This window comes from Opisthorchis viverrini, assembly GCF_000715545.1.
Source record: "Opisthorchis viverrini unplaced genomic scaffold opera_v5_172, whole genome shotgun sequence".
NCBI lineage: Eukaryota > Metazoa > Platyhelminthes > Trematoda > Opisthorchiida > Opisthorchiidae > Opisthorchis > Opisthorchis viverrini.
In genome coordinates, this window is record NW_008751831.1 from 231,456 (window position 1) to 254,128 (window position 22,673).

At 39.9% G+C, this 22,673-nt stretch overlaps 2 protein-coding genes across 2 annotated transcripts in view; one reads left to right on the top strand and one right to left on the bottom strand.

Moving 5' to 3' along the window:
• Positions 1–22,673, bottom strand: part of T265_07524 (hypothetical protein) — a gene marked incomplete at both ends in the record, with an annotated part of 160,071 nt that overhangs the window by 61,649 nt on the left and 75,749 nt on the right. The window lies entirely within an intron of this gene.
• Positions 1–22,673, top strand: part of T265_14313 (hypothetical protein) — a gene marked incomplete at both ends in the record, with an annotated part of 49,085 nt that overhangs the window by 5,084 nt on the left and 21,328 nt on the right. The window contains 9 exons of the mRNA XM_009173091.1: positions 3,969–4,286; positions 5,284–5,555; positions 8,015–8,190; positions 12,916–13,064; positions 18,878–19,105; positions 19,650–19,916; positions 20,000–20,111; positions 20,147–20,414; positions 22,008–22,162. Of these exons, the coding sequence (XP_009171355.1) occupies positions 3,969–4,286; positions 5,284–5,555; positions 8,015–8,190; positions 12,916–13,064; positions 18,878–19,105; positions 19,650–19,916; positions 20,000–20,111; positions 20,147–20,414; positions 22,008–22,162 (1,945 nt within the window). The remainder of the gene's footprint in view (positions 1–3,968; positions 4,287–5,283; positions 5,556–8,014; positions 8,191–12,915; positions 13,065–18,877; positions 19,106–19,649; positions 19,917–19,999; positions 20,112–20,146; positions 20,415–22,007; positions 22,163–22,673) is intronic.

Consider the following 22,673-nt stretch of genomic DNA (forward strand, 5'->3'; position numbering starts at 1 on the left):
TAAACCCATTTAAATAGATTTTTATTTTTGTTGTCGGCACAATATACGGTTGCGTGAGCCTGTCAACCAAATGAACATTAATCTTTCACGACCATGCCGAAAGTGAAGCACAACAGAAATATTTGCCATGGTTTCCTTATATTATCTGAGAGTCATCATGAAAGAAACCGTCACGTACAAATGTTCTCTACAGAATAAAAACTAAATGTTTTTTTGGAAAACTTATCGTGTCCTATGTTTTTTTTTCAAGCGCATACACACAAAAGTTTGCAAAGTTGTTTTAGAAATACATAGATTCGCGTAACTTTCTTTTAAATCATTTGTCGGTATAGGGTGGGAATCATGTTCTCGTAAGGCTTGCTAAAGTTTGCTAAGTAATTTGTTATTATGTTCCATTGAGGTAAGCTTTATAATCATTGCTGCTGTAGTGTGGACCTTGCGAATTACGAGAATGTTTCGCTGAGATAAAACACTCAGTAAAAAGTTTCTAGGCTACCGTTCTAAGAGTTGCATGTTTTCCGTATGGTGTCACATCGTTTTCACATCGTTCGTCACATTTTTTGGAAGGGACGGTAGCCCATTTATTTATCATTTATTTTAAGCATTCGGCTCCTGAAAATGTGTCGAACTTTGAATTAGGCATATCGCTTTATGTTCTGGTCAATTTATTATGAATCGCCTTGGTATTTTTTCGGTGAAGTTCACTGAAAGTTCGCAGCTGCTGCTGTCTTAGAGACCGTTATGGAATACTTTGACCATAGAAGGGATGAATGGCTCACATTTTCTAGCTAATATTCCTATTATGCTTAGCACGCGGACGGCGATATTTCCAAGCTACTCATGTCTACACAGAAGCAGTTGAGACGACTGTCATTAAGTTCTTGCTCTAAAACCTGAGCTAGCTGGAGTTTGACAGCTACCTGTAGTGTATCAGCATCAATGGGAAGACGAACTTATTATCTATCTGGGTTGATTTGACCTAAGCCGTTTATATTCGGAAAGATATCGTGGGACGCGTATGTTATAAGTTACTGGAGATAATCCACCATTCATACTTTACTAATGATCTTGAACCCCGATGACAGTGCTGTCTTTAAATGATTTCAATCTTTTTACGCAACGGGATTATTGCACTCGAAGACTGAAACTATTTATCTACGATGCAGCTTGGAAAGCTGATTTAAGCTATCCGATATTCGAATTTAAATGTGGCATGTCATGCAGTACGGCATGCCTGTATGATGCCCCGAATGCTTCCAGGGCACAGAAGCCTGCATAGAATCACCTATCAAATAAATCCACATAAATCAACAAATTGTGACCACGTATTATTGGAGTTTTGGAGTTTTGGACGTTTCCCTCTAGGAAAACAGTGACAAAGGTTAAATTTCGTTAAAGTTCCCAGTCACATCTGCCGTTATCCCATTTTAATTTAATAAAAGATTTCAAAAACAGTTGTAAAACTATGAAAGTATATGAACAGGTAATTCAAGCACCAGCGTAAAGTGAAAAGTTCAAGGGAATGTGGATGACCGAAGGAGATGTTCAGATATTATATTATTTGCTAGATAGGACAGAGAAACTGAGTTTCTTTTCTTGAGGTTTTATTCAGTATAACTCACCATGATAATTCTTGTAGAATCCTATAGCGAACCTTACGTGAATTGGACAATACCAAGTTTAACGACTTTGACTTGCTGATGCCAAGTGGATTTTAGCAATTTACCCCTGCGACTCAGCCACGAATGGGAAGAAATCCCATAGAAGAAAGTTACAGCTTCAATGAACCGCTTAGAAGGTAATAATGGAGAGCAGACCACTGACGGCAGAAATGTTGTACAAAGTCCCCAATATACAAATTTTTCCATGATAAATGATCCAGCCAGTGGAAAAAACTTCAAATCAGACAGCGTTGACAGTCGTCCAGATTACGTGTCACGCCGTCAAACTACATATAGGGGAGTCCAGCTCCAGACGTTTTAGCAAGTTGCTTGCTCTTTCAGCAACAGATAACTTGACGAAAATAGAAAGCACAAATCCAAACCAATGTCTAAATATATTTCGACAATTTTCGACCAAATCTCGATAATGTCCGACCAACTGTTCGATTTTGGCCCACCTACCCGGCAGAGGATATCAGATAAACAATGCGAGAGCCTCGTCACTTATTTACCAAAAGCTACATTGTTTATCGAGTGGAGCGTCACAGACTCCCGCGCTATTCCGATTGACTCGAAGCCCTACAGGAAAAAGCACCATGTCAATTCCTAGTCGGACTACCTGGATGTAGTTGGCTTGTGGTTTTTCTGGTGGTATCAAGTAATATAAGGCCCACAAAAGCTGCCGTGATAGTCCTCCTGATGGGGTCCTTTCTGAAAAGGGATTTTAGATAGTTCATCATGTGATTCCAATGTGTGGATACCTTCTTTTCGACCATTTCGCAAGGTTATAAAGCTGTTTAAACCTAGTCCATTCTTCGCTTTTCGTTTAGTGAGCTTTATTCTGTACATATGTCAGCAAGGCAACAGCATTTAAGATTTGTGTATCTATGAGGATGATCTGTGGTAGCTTGTCTATGATAGACTTATTCGATTTAATCACACAGACGGCTCAAACCACTAGTGATCATAACCCATACATCTGAAGGTTATCGGGTAGTTAATCAAACACTCACAATATGCTACGTGTCTATCGTATTCTCCTGATCGCTGGTTTCCAAACGCTGTTTTCCTAATCTGATTGGTCGGTTTTCTGGAGCTAATTTCATCAGCAAGCCAACACAACCAAATAACTGCTTGTTTGGGTCATAATATTCATAGACAACTATCAGATTTCAACAACGGTTAATGGTTTTTACTTTTTTAAAATTAACCACTTATGGAATCATGTGGGAACCAGCCGGAATACTAGCGTTACCGGTAGATGTCAGTAGCTGATCATAAACTGTCTTCTCTGTGTTATTCAAAACGTCAATGCTTTTGAAATTACGTTTGTTCAGCATGGTATAACGTGAAAAACGGCACTGGTAACAAACAGCTTTATCAATTATTTTCTGCTATGGTTCAAAAATTTGAAATCACCAACTAGTGCGGCCGTTTACTCAGAAAAATTCAACAGAAAAACAAAATTCTTCAAGATGCGTTGTGTACATCGAAAGTGTGAGTAATGCTACCAGGACAAATCCAGACTCCCTACGTTGCCACATAAAAGGCTTTAGTGTCCGATACATCGATCTTACTGCCCATTTATAGTCAAAAGCAATGCAATATTAGTTTGCTAGTTGCCACAGCCGTTCCACTGTTGGGTTTTGATTACAGTGAGAAATGTGTAATTCCTAATAAGAAGTATCATTGTCAACCATGCGTGTATCTCACAAGTCGAGTACGACTCAGAAATCAAAATGTTATATATCATTGGAGTCGCCCCTTAGGTTGATTCATTCCCGTGGCCTAATGATGTGTATTTTAGTAGTTTTGCACAAACCACTCCCACAAAGACTGTGGAAAGCTTGGCTAATCGGAAACAAATTGGAGATAAGAAAGTTAAGGAAACCAGGCAACTCAAATGGATTTTCGCACACTCGAATTCAGACAGGAGAAAACAACAGAAAATGGAATCTCCTGTTGCAAGTGTTCTGTTTTTAATGTGGGCATACTAAAACAAAGGATTATTTTACCGTTCCAGTTTGCTTGTCCTTTATCATAAGAATTTTTACAGTTGATCAGCAACATCATGTAAGATTTAGCTGGCAGAATGTGTTTGAAATATACCAGAAATAAACACAAGGTTGCTTTTAAGGAAGGCTTTGTCTGACAATCATTTAGTATATTCCAGGTACATTTTGATTACTTATTTTATGCCGGAAATGAAAATATGTACACGTAAATAGGGGTATACATGCACAAAACGTCCACGCTGGAGAAACACTTAGGTGTATCTGTTCATGACATACTTCTTCTTTGATTCAGAGTCTCTATCTGAACCATTCCAATCTTGTTGATGTCGCTGCGTTCCAGTGCAAGCTGAATAATACCCATGGCTGGCGCATAGCCAACGCATACGTCAAGATTTGGAATCAACCTCCTGCAATCACTCGATCTCTGGCTCCTGAAAATCTAGTGGCAGAAAAGCAGTCCATTACACTGTACTGTGAGTCGATGGGAGCACCTCGAGCTAATATGCGATGGAGAAGAAATGAAAGATTACTACGAGATTTGCTGATCACGTCCGGTCATTATGTTAGGGAGAGATTCCATACAACGGACGCAGGGAACTTGATAATTGAAGTAGGCATTTGTCTTGTCGTCTCACATATTTTCACTGTGGATGCAATGTGATGCTTCCCGTTAGAGAATCTTTACGTATGAGGACCTATTTTGCGCAAAAGTACTGAAGAAATGTCAGGCTTTACTGCAAAGGGGACTTTCCTGAAGGTCTGTATTTCCCAATATGGCACTGAGCTAACAACAAACCCAGGAATCTAACGAGTGTTTTCTTCAGTCAGAGGTTATCACGGACGCGCGATTCTTCCCAAGATCCCTCAATATTACTTGAAAATCCTGCCATTGATTTGATGAGTCACGTGCGGACTTTATAGCTAACAGGTGCGCAGTCTTCCTCAAAATGATATTTTGACATAGGCCGGAAAAAATTTTTTCGCCGAACTGAATGAAGATGTTACAGTTCACGTAGCTACCGGGACTGAATTCGGTGATCCTATAGAAAATGTAGATTTCAGTTGTCTGTGATGATAAGAATCTAATATTCTAAGATCAGTTACATAATATTTCTTGGAATCGCATTACTGATCACCGGCGACTGAAACAGCTGTGGGAATTTCTCATCTGGTAGGTGGTAGAATATTGATAACAATATGGGGCAAAAAGCCTCAGTAGCTTTTCGTGGTGTTTCTGGTATTGGTTACTTCGAGAAAAAGTACCTTGAAAGCTTGAAGATGCAGCGACGGTGTTTTGTTGCTTCCCAGTCATTTATGCGGCCTTATTTCTATCCTCATGCCAATATTGGACAGCCGATTTGTTTGTCTGAGGTGAACAGCGTTCTTCAGAGGCTAGAGGTTGCAGATTCAACCAGAAATAGATAACCTACCTAATAAGCCCTAGTGGTTACAAAACCGCCACAGACACGTTAACTATGACAGGGAACCTGAGAGGGCCTATCCATTGTGATTCTCCGAACAAAAACACCCGTTCCTATTTTAAATGTATTTTGAACCAGCTATGTGTCAGTAACCCTACAGATGCCCTGTATGTTATTTGCTTTCAGAAAGTCACAATCTCGGACGGCGGCTTGTACAGTTGCATTGCGTCCAATCCTTTTGGCAGCACCAATGCTAGCGGTCGACTTGTGGTTCGTAAGGCCACACATATTTCAAACGGGCCGCAGATGTTTGTACGAACCGGTGGCTTGGTGGTCAAAATGCAGCAAAACAAAACTAACAATATGACCCGAATAAGAGAGCAGAGCTTTATTCAACTTACATGTGAAGCAAAGACGGATCCTCTGGAAATGATGCACTTACAGATGACTTGGATGAGGTATGCTTTCATGAGGTCTATTTGTATTTCAGAATGATGTGAATCGTGTTAGATAAATATGTACGTGATGACAAGAAGTTGTTTGTAAGCAGTTGTTCCTCACGAAATGCGTCGCTTAATGGCAGCACTCTACAATACTTTAAATATTTCGCTGCAAAGACATCATACACTTCATATACTTGGTTATCCTTTGATGATGTCAATTTTTCTCGCCCTTCCGTGGTGGACCTCAAGAATGATTTTAGGAAAAATGAATACAAAAACATAGAATCAACCTTAAAGAAGCTTTAGAGAGGAAGAAGAAACAGCATGATGTAAGTCGCGGGTGTAGAGCAGACATTAGTCGAAAACACAAAATCTGCGATTGATTAGTATGAAGAATTTGGAGGTAGCCGCAGTCCTTGAGTAAGAAGATGGTCCCACTCAATTTACTGTGTGATTACAATGTTAATTGTTGTGCCCTAATCAACACTGCTTTAGAGAAGACCGAGCGTTCTGAGTTAAGCTTATCCTGAAGAAACTGAGAGAAACCAAACTGAGTAACAACGTAAGGTTGTGGCGGTGTGTCGCGCAACCATTGCCTGCCCTTTCTCATAAGTGGCACCGAAATTTTACCCACTATCCGGAGAGATCATAACCAAATTTTGATGGAGAAAACACTGGCCGGTTCTAAGATAGTATATTTATATGATATTTGGGGTCAACTGTTATGGTATCAGCTTGAATTTAGCCTACATCTCAAATTTGTAGACGGAGATCACACTTACTTAAATTGCTTGAATTGTGAGAATCGGAGGTTTTGTGTCAGTGTTTGGGGTTGTTTGTAATGTAGTCACTTTTCAGCTTTAGGCCTGCCAGGCCAAACGGTAAATGCTTGATGGACTAATGGTCTGCACTTTGCCTGAACGGACGTAGTTGCGCCACCAAACTAAATATACCCAATTTGGCTTGTGAAAAGGTTTATGATCAAACCTACCATACAGAACTAAACAAGCCGTTCAACTCTCTTCAGGTATAGAGGAGAAGGAAAGATGCAGTCAAACGCTGCCACAACGACCGATATAGTCACGCAAAAAATGCGCACACAACATTCTGGCCTTTCTTAAAGAGTGTTGAGTCCGGAAATACTAGGAAATTAACCGTTCACAGAGTTTAGTATGGCTGCCTGTAGACGAATTAATAGGAGTCAGCTTCCAGTACTTTGGATATTAATTGACGCAGTAGCAATTTCCAAATAGTTCAAAGTGCCTAACTGTGAAGATAATCGAGTCTGCAGACTAAGCCCTTGTCGTTGACCGATTTTGTTTATAGTCTTTAGTTAGAAATCCTTCTAAGGAGATAGGGCACATCGAATGGATGTCCGTCGGGTTATTGCGCTATGTTTGAACAGAAATATGGACAGACATATAAGCCAAGTAGATTTAGGTCATTGTTCTATGGGAAAATATTAAGCAACTCATTTTAGATTGCAGATGTGTTAAGGTACCCTAGAAACGCGGATCACAGTGCGTTTCTAGGTACAGTAAATTGATAGCAAACCTTATCATAGCAAACATGTTGTAAAACGTCTCGTGTTTCACAACAGGTTTCGTTTTCTAGCATTGTCCTAGAATAGATTTACTGATAAGAAGATTTTTGCCTCAATTATGGGTAATATTATTTTGTCTGCCTGTCGCCTTCTATCCTTGTAAATGCATTCCTTCCATCTTCAAATTTGTCTCAGTGAAATGAGCCGGGCTTCGCCCCAACAAAATCACGTCATCTCAATTAACCAACACCCTTCGAAGCATAAATAAATTTGGCCATTTATTTCTGCAGGGTTTGTGAATTCATGAAATGAGTATACAAAACCACTCCTTAAGTTGATTGACGATCGCCTTTTGAGCAAATCCTGGACTTCAGGGAACTGAAAACCTTTTCTAAGATCGATGTCACACACAATCCTAGTTGTATGTTCGCAACCCGGCTATTAGTACAGCAGTTCAAAACTGTGGGATAGATCTGGTGATGGTGCTTATGGAAATGTTATTGACGTGCTTAATATGGTAATTAAGCGGAGAATAAACAAAATTTTAAACTGGAGATTCAAAGAATTTCTTTTCTATTGGGATCAACAGAAGAGTTCCAAGATTTAAAAATTCTGTAGTAATACGGTGTTAGTTCGACATGGCGAAACGTGGAAAATCATTTAGAAAAGCAAGATACGTTTCAAATTTGGACCACATAAAAGATTACAAAAGCATAACTCACGTAATTGTTATGTAGAAAATACTCAACCTCATTTTTCGTTTTATATGTTGTCTGGCAGTCAGATGGCAGAAATAATGTTTGATATACGTCACGTCAAACTTTCAACTTATACTTGACTGTTGTAGCCGATACCTGTGTCTTCCATTACCTGACCCATTAGATTTGGCTCGTTTTCTTTATTTTTACAAGCATTTTACGTTTTACAACAGGAACAATATAACAATACCTAGTGAGGTGAATCACTTGGAGTCAGGACTCACGATTTCTATGGACGGACGTACTCTTACGATTGCTAAAACCGTTCCAAACGATAGTGGGTTATACACATGCGTTGCCCGGAGTCGACTGGACAGCGACAACGCCAGCATTTTTCTGCTGGTTGAAGGTAGGTAGCAGTTACTGGCAATACTTTACCACGCTACCAGCCATTTTGAGAACGACTTCTATTCAGTTTTAGCTTATTTAAGATTGCGCTAATGAGAAGAATAACGGAACACACCTACAGAACCGACATTTTTCAGTGATCCCCAATAAGTACCGTCAACCAGTGGTTGATGATGAATGTTGTTGAATACAATCAGGGATGAGGAGACGAAGTGCTGTAAGGGAGATTTTGATAATGTGAATCACTAACTTTAATGACATTTCAACGTCAAAGTCAGTCTGGATCGTGAAAACTAATATTCTTTGATGAAGATGAATTCACAAGTTGCACAATTTCTATCATGCTGCATAGTCTTCCATCTTCTTCCACATTCTAATTTTATCTGTTTTCACTATGAAAGTGTTCGCTTGTGCAGATCCTATAATATCTTGCTACGTTGTCTATGCTGCCATCTCCATTCGAATGGAATATCTATGCCTTACAGTATAATTTGCTTGGCCTTAACAACAGGAACTACTGAGTAAAAGCCCACAGCTAAAATAAGATTGCTTCACGACAACAGGTATAATCTTGACTCATTATCTAATCGCAACACTTTGATGGTACGCCGAAAACCAGAATTCTGATTGACTAGTTCTCGATACCCCAAAATCGTCCAACTGAAAGCCAGAAAACAGAAAGCGATTGAAATGACCGGTGGAAGTAATTAAACAATTCATCTTTATATGATGAATATCAAAGACTCTACATCATGGAAAGGCGCGCCTGGGTTGAAATCAGACAAACCTATTCCGTTGTTTATACCGCCTCAAAAATTGTTGAAACAATGCCGCCGACCTTTCAGTGCACACCTCACCGACCATGTGTAAGCCGGTCGCTTACGACTCCACATGTCTGACCATGATGTAAAAGGCAATTCCAATCTGAAGAATTAGGTAACTCGTTTCACTTATTAGGACTGAATACACCTTACACGTGCCCGAAATATTTTAGTCCTTTTCCGGGTGGAAACGTTCCACTGTTTCTTAAAACTAAGTTTGAGTAAGTGATGGAGGTCGACTGGACAACCTTTTCCTTCTAGGACAAACCACCTAGGCGAAAAAAGACAAGATCAGTAAGAGTGCTGGAAATGTGGACCAGGGGCGGCCACTGCTGCCTCCCTCATTTTAGGCCATTTGTGAGGGATACGTTAAAACAACAACACTTAAATTATTTTGTAGTTTTTCCATTTTTATTTCACCAATTACTGTCGAAAAAATTACGATTTTTCATATCATCCCACATTTTGTGAATTTTAGACCGATTTTCATATAAAAGAGTGGTGAACTTTTGGGCGGCCTTTTGTGTGCCAGTTTAGTCGAAATGTGTTTCCGTGCTTTAGAATCATTTCGATTTTCAAATGTGATAATTTACTGGTTCATCTTTCTTAATACACTCGCATTCATTCATTCGACTTAAAAACCAGAGCTTACATATATGAGATACGCTTAATTTGGTTTCACTTCTCTGAGTATGCCTAAATGTTCTATGATAGAATCTTCAAATGTGGAAAGAAACACACTTACACCACCAAACTACCAGCCCATGCAGGCCGTAGTAACAAGCATTTGAAATTGACATTTATATAAGTATTAATTCTACCTGTAAAGATCAATGCCATTTACCCAGATTTCCTTCAGTGGCCCTTCTTAGATGATGGACAAAAAAGGCCTAATAAATGACTTTATATTTACTTTAAGTGAATTTGGCAAGTGTTATACTATTTTCTTGAAGAAGTAGGTGTGATCCCTTGCAACGAACAAAACACAGTGCAGGCTTTAACTTTCTGTAAGCAAATGACAGACCACTTTCTGAGCAGACATGAGGTAACAAACACCATTTACGTATTAAGGCCGGGCTATCTAATTCTTTTGGTGTGATCCATTTGTCCAGATTCTTGGCCATCCGAACTCATCAGTAACTTTTGCAAATACACGTTCGGATGAGAGCACTTCCGGCACACTGAAACCGCGTAACTCTTATTAGTTTCCCTCACATTTAGTTCATGAAAGTGGCAAATTTGACCTTAACCATTGTTACCCGGCTGCAATAGGTTAGCAGTGTAGCTTTGTCAGGTACGAATACGTTTTTGCTTGAAGAAAAACGTTATCGTAATATCATCTTGAACTCAACCGCGCCTTAAAAGGGCTGTCATCCAGGGAGGCTGTACAGTCTGCCTCAACAATTATTCTTGTGATTCAAGATATGGCGTACTGTTTAGAGAAGTTCTAAAAAAATAACTCATAAATGCTTCACTTAGTCGTGCCTGTCAGACGCGGTTTAACGTACGAAAGAAAAATGCGCCGCTTTCTCCGAAATGAAGTCAAGATGCGAAAAATGTCGTTGTTCCATCTAAGAAAGTTATTCGGCCTCGGGAATCACATATATTACAGAGTGTTTGGCGAAGGATTGAGTGACCCACACGAAATCTTCCTCAAAATTCAGTAAACGTCTCAGCTTCAGTGTTTTTACTCTTTGTCCAACTTCCCGAAATTCGTAGTTTCAACTCTAAGGACATGAAAACACTTTCGGGCCCCCCTTGTAGGCAATATAAATGGAGTGGAATTAACAGCACTTTTGGTCACTAAGCCTCTGAACTGCTCAGTGCGGCTCTATAAACGGTGCCTAACAGATGTGGCAGACTTCAGTTGACCGACTTTCTGTCTAATTTCTGCGTCGTTTCAGTGGGTACACACAGTTAATTTGACCGATTTTCTCTCAGCAAATAGTAACAAATCCAATCCACGCACTATATGTAATGACACGCTTCCGCGTGCTACCATTCAATGTGTCATCATTCGTATGTCATTAAAAATCCCATCTGATCCGAAATCTTTGATTCAGTTCAATATCGTACAAAAAATGGACGGAATAGTTTTGTTCACATTAAATTCACTAATCAGCGTATAATATGACAAATTATCTTGGCCAGCTATTCCCAAATAACATTAGAATCATCCACATACGATGAAAAGGTGGCTGACGACTGGTTACTCTTTGAGTTTAAATTGTGGTTCAATGTAGCGCTCTGCAATATCTTATAGTTTGGCCTGTCGTATGGTGTGGATGTACTTTAACAAGTCGATGAAACAGAGCAGGCTCGTTTGGCTATTCTTTTTATGGCTAACTGCATAAATGAACAATCATTTACTTGAGGGAAAAGTAGTTTTACAGTCTGTGAACGAGAAAATACCTGGTAATTGGTGGTGATATCAAAGCGAAGCGATTTTCGTACCACTCACCAGACGTAATCCAACTTGTTTTAAACTCGGATAACGCTTGAAGTTAACTAGGTATTATTCTCGGGTATCTGAAGATGGCAATACGTAACGGGTAGCCTTTCATTGTTTGTACCGTCAAAATAAGTGGTCCACTAGCTTTACTTAAAGTAAAACGCTGAGTTGCAGGTTGAAGAGCCATTTTTGCTTCATTTATTTATGAACAATTACATCGTGTTTTTCTCATCGGTTTTAATTTCTAACCACCCCATAACTCGCTAATGCTCACTTAGACGGGAAACAAGATGTCTTTTGCCAAGTTGCAAACCAGTGTGTAAAAATTGGATGTCGTTCGCTGAGCAATTATGATATCATTAACAGTTGGCAGGCTGAGGTTGGAGACTAAAACAGTTCAGTAATGCGTGTACTTACGCAGGTAATTGTCTAACAATCTGGTACCTGTACGCCTTAATCAAAACACAAATGAACTCACAAAAGAACTAAAACTGTGGAAAAGTCTTTGACAGTACATACTTATCTATACAATAATAGTGGTAGAAAGCAATTCTAGGGATTGGAAATTTGACCATGATTGCAACATTTGTCATACAGGCGGACAGGTTTATCCGCAAGCTAAAACACTTTCTACCGGGAACCAGTAAAGCATTCACTAAGAAGACGCTTTTAATATATGGCCTCTCATGTGCAATCACTTTTTGGCGTGCCGTGAAATTTGATATAAACAAAACCGACATGTCTTCAAGTGCTCGCAACACTTTTGACATTTTCGTGTTTGGTCTCTTACTAATTACAAGCACCATTATATTTGTTACCATTTTCGGTGACATTCAAAGACATCATCAAACTCTTGGTAATACGATCTGTGAATGAAAGGACGATGAAGGTAACTTTGAACGACCCAGATAATTTCTTGCAATCAATATTCCATTCTCTTCAAAAAAACTACTGATTGAATATTCAACTGGATAACTTGCACGATTTCTAACTCCAGGCAAACCTGGCCCACCTACGCAAGTGGCAGTTAAGTGTGTGAACACAAGAGCTTATGGTTCTTTTGCTATGCTCAGTTGGCTTCCAGGAGCAGCCAACAACGCGCCCGTTGAAAACACACATATAGAAATGGTGACCGGGACATTTAGGCCAGTGAATTATTCCGCAACTCTACAAACAAGCGAAACCGAGCGTTCTACCGGGGATAAGTCTTTCCTCGGCAAACCAACCCATGAGATGTTGGATGCTGCGAGAAATGCGGCCAAGATAAGTATCCATGCAAACCGCTGGTCTGCAGCTAGTGCCATATCCAACGCAACTTTGGTGAACCGCATTGAAAAGCTCATTCGCACACAAGGAGAATCCAACCAAATATTCAACCCAAAGTTCAACACTGCATTCATCCACCTGTACGCTGACGTCACTTACTATTTTCGTATTCGTTTACAAAATCAAGTAGGTTTATCGGAATCCAGCGCAGTCGCACCATCGCTTGATGGTCAAATGGAAGAGATGTGTTACATCCCACCGCAACCGGTTCAATCTCTCCCGGAAACATTGTTTGTCTATGGAACGAAACCAAACAATTTGGTTATTCGATGGAACGTGAGTTCAGAAGTTGGTTTCTCTTATTTTAAATAGACTATACGCCAAAATTGCACATCCGTCTAACTAATTTTGCTAGACGTTTTCATTTCGTCAGACGCGGGTTTCGAAAATACTGGTGATCTTGTGTATCGGAAATGATATTTCCCGGTTTGATGATATGGCCATATACATGGCAGCATTATACCCCTGAATCTCTCAACAGGTTTAATATATCCCACATTTTCACGTTATCTGTTTTTATAGCAGATGTTCCCGGAACTAGATTCCCAACTCATCAGATGTAATCGGTTTGGGACAAATGGATTTAATCTGCATAAAGACACTGTGTTTACTTCACAAACTGATGCAGTCGAACGTAAGACGTTAAAAGGAGTTATCAGGTTGATGCCTTTACGTCTCCTTAAGCAATACAACCTGAAACCCAGGTCACTGTGTTCCTGAGAACGTGGGTTTTATTGTGAACATTTATTAGCAGCATTGGTTCCAATTACCGGAATCTTGCTGTGTGATTTCATCGTCAGAGAAGTGAAATCGACAAATAGAGTAGCCAAGTTTATTTAATGCGTCCGGAATGTGGCATGCCGACAGTCGGAGATTTTCGTCTTGTTTTTGTATTAACCTTGAAGCTTTGAACTCGCTTCTTGAGATTTACTAGAGATCAGACATAAGTACGGATGCCTCACTAAATCTCTTTTGTAACCAGTGGAATTTAGATGATAGTCAGGATGTTTCAAAGCACAGAACAGGAAAGAGCCAGTAGACTACTCACTTTAATGTACAGTAGCATGTTAGATATTTATCGTTCCCGTCACCAACTGGACGAAGTCTTGCGAAATTTCAGCGCCGAATTTGATGGACTGCACAGTTTAAAAAACACGTGGATTGATTTGACATGCGATTGAGGTACCGAAACATTGAGTGATTCGATCAGCTGAACTATAATCCTTAGGCAAGAGTTGGAATCAGTTTAACAATCTGGTGTGTAGCAAATAAGACTAATCTCTGATGGAGCACTTGTGTGTTTTAAGAATTTGCATCACATTTGACGGACAGTCATTTTTAATTAGTGAGGGTGCTTTCCAAAACGCATCCTACATGTCAAAATTTGAATGATGTAGTTATCCCCTTTGGAGATTCTATACATACAGTGACATTACACGTTTAGCAATGTAATCAGAAGTCGTGCACTTGGAGCTACTGCTTGGTAACAAGACTCAAAAACTTCTCGACTGACAGTTAGGTCCGCGTAGTTATCCGCTTGAGTAAAATTTATCATTGTTGCTGGTCTCTAAGTTTTGGCATTCTGTGAACATTTATGTGGGGCCGTAGGACCATGTGACTTTGGGTTACATTCTTGCAGAAGTTAATGGACAGTGCAACGTCCCCTTACCTGACACCGAACAGTTTCAAAGTGCATTTAAAGGGTTTTCTGTCGGTATGCCCGGGATGTGAACAAACAGAACCCTTTTGAAGCATCATTTTGAAAGCAGCCTAAAATGCTTGCCTTTCGGGAAGAACACAGAACCGAATACTGAAGCCATTTTTCAAATAGTGTTCTGCAAATGCTGACTATGCTCAAGAGACAAAATCAGATGCATCCATAATAAACAATTTGTTGAAATATCTAAACAGAATTGCCTATAATGAATGAACGCAAAACCAAGTACCTCGATTTGGCTGATTTGGTTGTCGCACGACTGGTAAAGCTGGTAAATTCCGATCAATCTTGCAGTCAAACGACAACCACTTTTGAATTCCGGCAATGCCAAAAACAAAAAATCTAGTTTGTGCCCATGAGCTTAAAGGAGATGTGTGTTCAAACCGGAAACCTTATACAATATCACTTGTTTATCTCCAGTTGGATTCAATGTCATTTAAATATATTTAGGCGGAAAAGGCAACTAAATTTTCGATCAAATTTAAATCTGTTGATCGTCGTTCGCCAGTGTGTATGATAAATATTCCAGTACCACAGGTACAGCTAGTAATCTATTCGGGTTGAAATATTTGACGGCTTATGCAATTTTCTTGGACCAGACTGGGATGTGAATCCCAGAACAGGAAGATAAGTCTCTCCAACGGAACATTACTCGAGTCCATATTTTGTTCATGCATAACGCATCATGCAAGAGGACGCGCCGTGCCTTTCTATAAAGTCCAACATCGTGGGTAATTAGAGAGAAATATTCAACCATGCTTGAAAATATACGTCGAGCGGGAAATCCGCAGCTGAAAAAACGGTTATAAACGGTCAATCCGGAGCAAATTCAAAAGTTCATTATATCCATTAAACATAGTTCTCGTAATGATGTTGAGTGTAGCGGGCACGATATTTGCACTGTTTGCAAAGCCTCGGGTTTCAGCTTCTTCCAAAATGAGCCTTTGCATGGTGTGAACATCTGTGCAAACTTATCTGATGCCAAATAAGCTCCTCTTAATTACTTTCCTGATTACAAATCTCGACTCAGCTAACCTGCATATTTAACGAATGAACCAAATTTTTCGAAGATTCTGCCACGTATGACATTTAACTGTTGAGGATGACGAAACAGTAGCAAATGACGTAGGCTCTATTCTTCCCAAGAAGCTGTTTAATCGACTAACTATGAATCACAATTTCATCCCAAAAAGAGAATCACGGAAAATATTAGAATTACTATCCAGAATAACCAAGTCGGTATCAAGCAGAACGACTTTCCAGGCAGGGATCTGTTCGTCAGACTTTGGAATATTTATGGCCGATCCTCTTAAATTCGAATTTGTATCTCGCATTGCTATTTGTGGGCTACCCAAGTGAAGTCCAACTTTCACCGCAAATGTAAGACCAAAACTTAAAACGCGCGTAGGCATATGATTACAGATTTACCTCTTAGTGATGATAACTAAGTTTAAAGCAGGTGACCCTCCAGATAGCTTCGAAGATAATAAATTGAACACCTCCATAATGAAGAAATATGTTCAGCGGGTTGCCTTCTGTTTTTGTGTCCGTGTTGAAGGTATCCTTCTTGTCTAAACAGAACGCTAATGGATAGAGAATGGCATGAGTGACCCGCCAAATAACGAGAGATGACCAACGAGAACAACGTTTAATTGTGGTGATCAATGAGTGGTTACTTTGGACCCACATGTTATTAGCTGGCGGATCAAAATAAGCTGATATAACAATATGTTAAACTATCGGTCCAACTATCGGTAAATGTGCCGGCCTATCTTGTGCTATCGTTCAATCAATAGGAATATTATTATTAGGCAGATGTCATTTCAAGCGCCAAAAAATTACATAATATTTCGGTGGTGCACGTCGAATTGTTTGGTTTGTTTCCTTGGTCTACATATACATGTATGCGACATTTTTGGAAAATATTCCACGTATGCAGCGATCAAGTCTTTAAGCAACAATGATATAGTAGACAAAGGGACATGATTTTTTATCAATTCCATTGTCCGTTGGGATTGTTGGGCATTATTGTTCACACGCAGGTACAAAGTCTAGTGAAAAAAAGCTCTGACCCCCAGTAAATTTCTCTTGAGACAGTCAGAAAATACACAGGGAAAAACGGACTTTCTGAATATGTTATTTTTTACAACAAAGGCTTAACCTCATTTGATACACGTAAACTTATTTTACTTGTGATCCAGTGATTTGTAAATTATACCGCAATTCATAAACATGTTGCATAGATAGCATACGGCCACCGAAATTCCACCCAACGCCAGCAGAATGATTTCAATGCAAGGGTTGAACTACACTGGTGATGGCTTCAATCTTGTAGGAAACTGGTTGTTTCCAACCTGTCAGATCCTCCCTGAGAACCATGTAAGCAGTATTTCTATGCGAGGGCACTAAGTGCGAAGCGAGAACCCGGCAAGCACTTTACCCTGAGTAAACACAACTATCAGAATCTTCCGCACTTCGACTACCCAGCTAATGAAATTGCATGCTGTTAATGATGTTTCTCACAAAGCTTGTAACGTTTATAAACAATTTCACGACCAACATTTTGGAAGAAGTTACAACGTACCAACATTATCACTAGACAATTCCTCAGTATCTGAGTATAGCCCGGGTCTATACAAAAAATTCTACGATACTTGATGCGAGCAAAATGACATTGGGAAATATCATTCAGACTAAATTTACGGTTAAAACAATGTATTTAGGAACGATGTTTTACACTCATGAACCAGGAAACAGCTCAATTTTCATCGTTCCGCCTCTCTCTGTCATCATTTGAAAGAATACTGATTAGTGGTTTCCAGTGTCCAACCGGGAACGAGCACAGAGAATAGGATAGGTTTGGCGATAACCCACACCGCCACTGACAGAAATCGAGAAAATCGCATACATTCCGTCAACTGTTTTCAGTCTTTTGGCATGGAGCTGCTTTGGGAATTCATCTTGCGTTTGACTGGCGCTTTTGCGCAAGCCATGTTCCCATCAAGTTCCCATGCTAGCACGATCTTGAAAGTGAACCTAAAGTACCTAAACTTTCAAGAACCATAAAAGACCATTTTTTTGTATAAAACTACTTCACTAACTGAAAGACATAACGATACAAGGGAAAAAGCCCGGAAAACTAGACAAAACTACTGCTTTTGGGTGTCTGTAGCACAGTGGTTTTGAAAAGTAGATTACCATTAATAGACTAAGGTAATCCACGGTTGCCTTAGTAACAAACGGGCTGATCCGCCTCAAGTAGGACATATTCGTACGACACTCACAGTAAGAATCAAATAATGACAAGGAACATGCACAAGGCAAGTTAGGCAGCTTACAATGACTTTGGAAGTCTGCAATTAACGTTTTGTGTGCAGCGACGAATACGTTTGGAGGCTGAATATAGAAGTCTACATAAGTGGTATAATGTGTTAAATCAACACAACATCGGATGATGGGACATTCAGCCAAGACAAAAAGGGGATCATCGTGAACAGGTTCTACTTGGAACCGAAAACCCATCTACTTAATACACAGAGTTGTCCTCCTAGTAGCCAGTGAATAAAGAACCGGTCAGTTTGATCACCGCATGTTTGTCCCTACGTGACCTCCAATCCCTGAGAATATGTTAGCGATTTCTCCTGTTGGTCAACTTAAACAAAGTTGTGAATTTGAACACGTATCTAATTTATATCTCCACGTTAACTTCCAATCTATTTCTGCAGCTGAATTTATTTACTTCTTGGAAGTGTCAAATTTAATTTTCATGTTCTACACGCCCCACTTCAGGTGTGGCGAAAAACCTCTTGTCCCAAAACCTTAGCGATGATTTATCCTCACCAGACAGATTTCGCTTACTTCACAGGACGTTTTGTTGGAAATAATTGCGGGTAACGGTGACTGAGATAATCACGTATTTGGGCACCTCAGAGAATATAGTTTATTTACCTAGTTTCACTGCCGAAATAAGGATGTCTACCGAGCTTCTCTGGACATCAAAAGTTGTCTTCAATTTTGGATGAGTTCATTTACATTGGTAATACTTTTCAACCATTTCGAATCGTCTTTGCGTGTAGATGAGTGGAAAGCGTTTATGAAGTTAGGTAATCCACAAACCTTGGTACAGACTATAGCTAAGAGCACACGACAGAAATAGGAGATGGAAAAACATGACAGTGTCCAACAAAAAATACCCCGTCGGCGTAAGTTGGGCTCTACTTTAGTTTCAATTCCTGATATCCTCCCTCCCCGTGTACCGTGTGCTGTGTACGTTTTTTGCGTCCAAGATCCCGGAGCGAGTATGTCTATTTCATAGATCTGCTACAATCAGCTACACACCCAAATCCTCACATGCCTCCCTCCTTATTGGTAGCCACTTCCGCCAATAGAACACAATGGGCCTGGACTGGTTTATCGAATAACGGTTGCATGTATTGACTGCCGGTTCGGACCAAACAAGCCATCGAAAAACACCACCGTTGTCAGTGACTGGTCCACAGGAGAACTGATTCTCGATCGCCTCACCATAGTTATGGAGCCAAGAGGTGGCTATGTGCCGGACGTACGTACATGGACTATTGAAACTTTCCGTACTTATGAGGTGAGTTGATTTCATATCATTTTTCCAATCTGACATTCAGACCATCCACTAGTTTTCCATGTGATTGATAACCTTCAAATACAAATATATGGTACGTTGGTGTCCTTTGAGTGTTTCCTATGTGCAACTAAATTCATACTTGTCACTGAACTGTATTGCAATACTTAGATGTGATAGAACTATCGGTAGTCAATGGTAAAGTCTTGCTATAAAGGACCTATTGTTTTGTAACAGGTGCCGCAACAACACTGATGTTTTTCATCAGTGACAAACTGACATCTTATGATAGCGCCCAACACACTACCTATTTTGCTTACGTTAAATCTGAGACGATAATGAGTTTGCTTCTTGGATGCTTCGTAAATCGTAGTGCCTCAAACTTTATTCATAGGTGTACAAAGTGATACGTAAACTCCAGTGACTGGAGCTTCTCAACTAACGTATGTGAGGTAAAAATGACCACTGTTTTTACCCGACTAAAATTTTATATCAGAGTAACAGTGCAACGGAATGGGTTCATTCTGATAGAAATAATTCTTTTCAGGTGTCCCTGATGACCGAAAATGTCATGGGCACAAGAGTCCTAAAACCGTTGATCACAACTGGCCATTCTGGAGAGGACATTCCACAGCTTCGCCTGGAACCACCGGAAGTTCAATATATAGGGTCCAAAGAAGTTGTCCTAAGTTGGGCGGCATTTCCACTGCCCGGTTTGGACCAGAAAGTTCATGGTTATTTCAGGGGTTTCCGAATTGAATGGTGTGAGGCCGTATTAACCAATGAGCTTTGTGAATTCTACAAAGTGCATCAGGTGAGTAAAACAGAATGATCTACGTGAACTATATACCCTATTCTAATGAGAGCATTACTGTTGTAAAACTGTACTTCATTTAGGATTTTATTGTAAGGGAACCGCCACAATCAATGTTTGCCAATCTTCGAACTTCATATGTGGAGAGCAAATTGGAAAGCTTCAGTGAATCTGGTACAGCAGTTCAAATTACCAGTCCGGCTTCTGGCCAAACTTCGTTTTCTCCGCAGGACAATCAATGTTTGCCAATCTTCGAACTTCACCTGTGGAGAGCAAATTGGAAGGCTTCAGTGAATCTGGTACAACAGTTCAAATTACCAGTCCGGCTTCCGGCCAAACTTCGTTTTCTCCACAGGGCGTGGACAAACTGCAAGATAAATATGCAGAAACTGTGCTATCCAACAATACCTACACTGCTAAATTAGAAAGTTTGCCAGGACGAACAAAACTCAAAATTACAGTCAGTGTATTAAACATTCAGTATAATGGAATGCCCAGGTGAGTTTCCTTCTTTGAAATATTTATTGCTTTTGAAATCAACGCAACACATAAATAAGATCCAGTAAGTTGAGGCAAAATAGCATATGATGTATATGGAATAGTGATTGAATATATCCTTGAAACGACTTTTGAAATCAACGCAACACATAAATAAGTTCAGGTAAGTTAAGGCAAAATAGCATATGATGCATATGAAATAGTGGTTGAATATATCCTTGAAAGTTATGAAGTTAACGTCAGGACGCTGGTTTTTAGTTGTCGCACGTCTTGGCTAACACATAACAGATTTGTTCTACCAGCAATCACGGGAAAAGGTCATGTGAAACCAAAGGCACATAATATTTAGTGGAAGAAAAAGGGAATTGAAAGGGGGGTAAATGGGTCAATACGTCACGTTTAGTGGAAGGAAAAGGGAATTGAAAAGGGGTAAATGGGTCAATACGTCACGGAATTAAGTGAGTAAAGTCACTATCAGCCAAGTTTTTGGAACCGGATTTTTTCCAGCTCAAGTTCAGAGGTCACACCAGTTTCCTATGGACGTAAATCTGTGGACACAGGGCCAAATTTTAATCACCTCTGAGGTCAGTGATAGTATGGTTCGTACAAGTCGTGATTGGTACATTATAGATGACAATGATGGTGTGTTTTCTACCGATGGCTTGACTAATTTCGTTCAGATGTGATGCCATTGCATTTCAGTCCGTTTTATTTCAGCTACTACTTAAAGACACGGGATTGTGTTCTTGAACTCTCTTCGACAAAGAGCTTTTCGGAGGATGAACGTATGACATAGCACGACTATGCAAATTAGGACGTCCGTTAGGACGTATTAGTTTGTCTTTTAAACGGAAGATTATGCACAGGCTGCAACTGAAGCTCAAGCACTGATTTGCGCTCATGTATGTTGTACCAGTAGAATTTCTAAGCCCTCTGGTAACTAGCTCAGTTTACACAATTCACTTTAGAATGGTGTATCATGACCGGAGTGATAGAATCTAAATATCCTTGTTTGTCTTTTTTGCATGCTCTAGGTGATCCGAAGTAAATTTCACCGTATACATTTGCTGCTTAAATTAGGCTAGCGGGCGAGGAATCTAATATGATCGGGTCCGAATATTGAGGCCCCTGTGCCTTGCGGCTGTACATTGTTTACAAATATCTCGGTCAGCTGTATCGTGAATCAGTTGCAGTCATCTCACTCATCAAGAGCTGTTACACATCCGGAAACCTAACTTTGTCCTTAATAACATAGTTGTAAGGGTATCTAACCCCGTCTCCGGGAAGTTTCTTATTCACATGAGAGAGCTCACTATAAGACAGTCGAACAGATGAGTGGCAATACGCTCGTTCAGCAGCACTGTACAATGAGTCCAAAAAATATCATATATTCACCCCGTCTCCGGGAAGTTTCTTATTCACAAGAGATCTCACTATAAGATAGTCGAAAAGATGAGTGACAATACGCTCGTTCAGCAGCATTGTACAATGAGTCCAAAAATATCATATACTTTGCTTGCATAAGAGGATCTGTCTTAATTTTGTTGACTGAATTTAGTCCCTAATGTTCTTAACTTTCTTGCCTGTTTACAGCCATCCAATCTACGTTCTGACAAAAGAGGGTGTATCGGACGCAGTTCCCGAATTCGTTGTTACCTTTGTCGGCGTCAATCACGCAGAACTTTCATGGGTTCAGCCTACGCAAAATGATGGCATGCTGACAGCCTACGATCTGGAAATATTTCAAGGTCAGTAGTATTGCACCATACATTCTGCATTTGTTCGTCTTCCTTTCGGAAAAGTTCTAGAATAAGACTATTTGCTCATCATGATGTGTGCCAATTGCCACATCATTGCCGACGTCACTGAGGTCGGTTCCGAACGATAATAAGTCCATCAAAGAAGATTTACATTACGGTTCCAGAAGAAGCGTTCATAAAATCCTTGGGTGAGAGAAGTTCCGTCGTCCGAGGTGTTCGGGTTACTCAGACAGTCTTCGGATTCTGCGTCACAAACAAGTCAAGAAACACTTACATGAGAATGAAACGGTAAGCCATTAAGACTTTGGAAGCATCAGTATCTTAAACATTTATGAACCAGTTTTTTGACCAAAAACTCACAACAACAGAGCAGATGAATCTGTTAGTGCACTAACGAATGTGTATCTTAACAGGAGATGATGAACACAATAGTTAGGTGCGCTTGATAAAAACAGATACAATGCGAAAAGTGGAATAAGCCAATAGGTGATCTATCGTT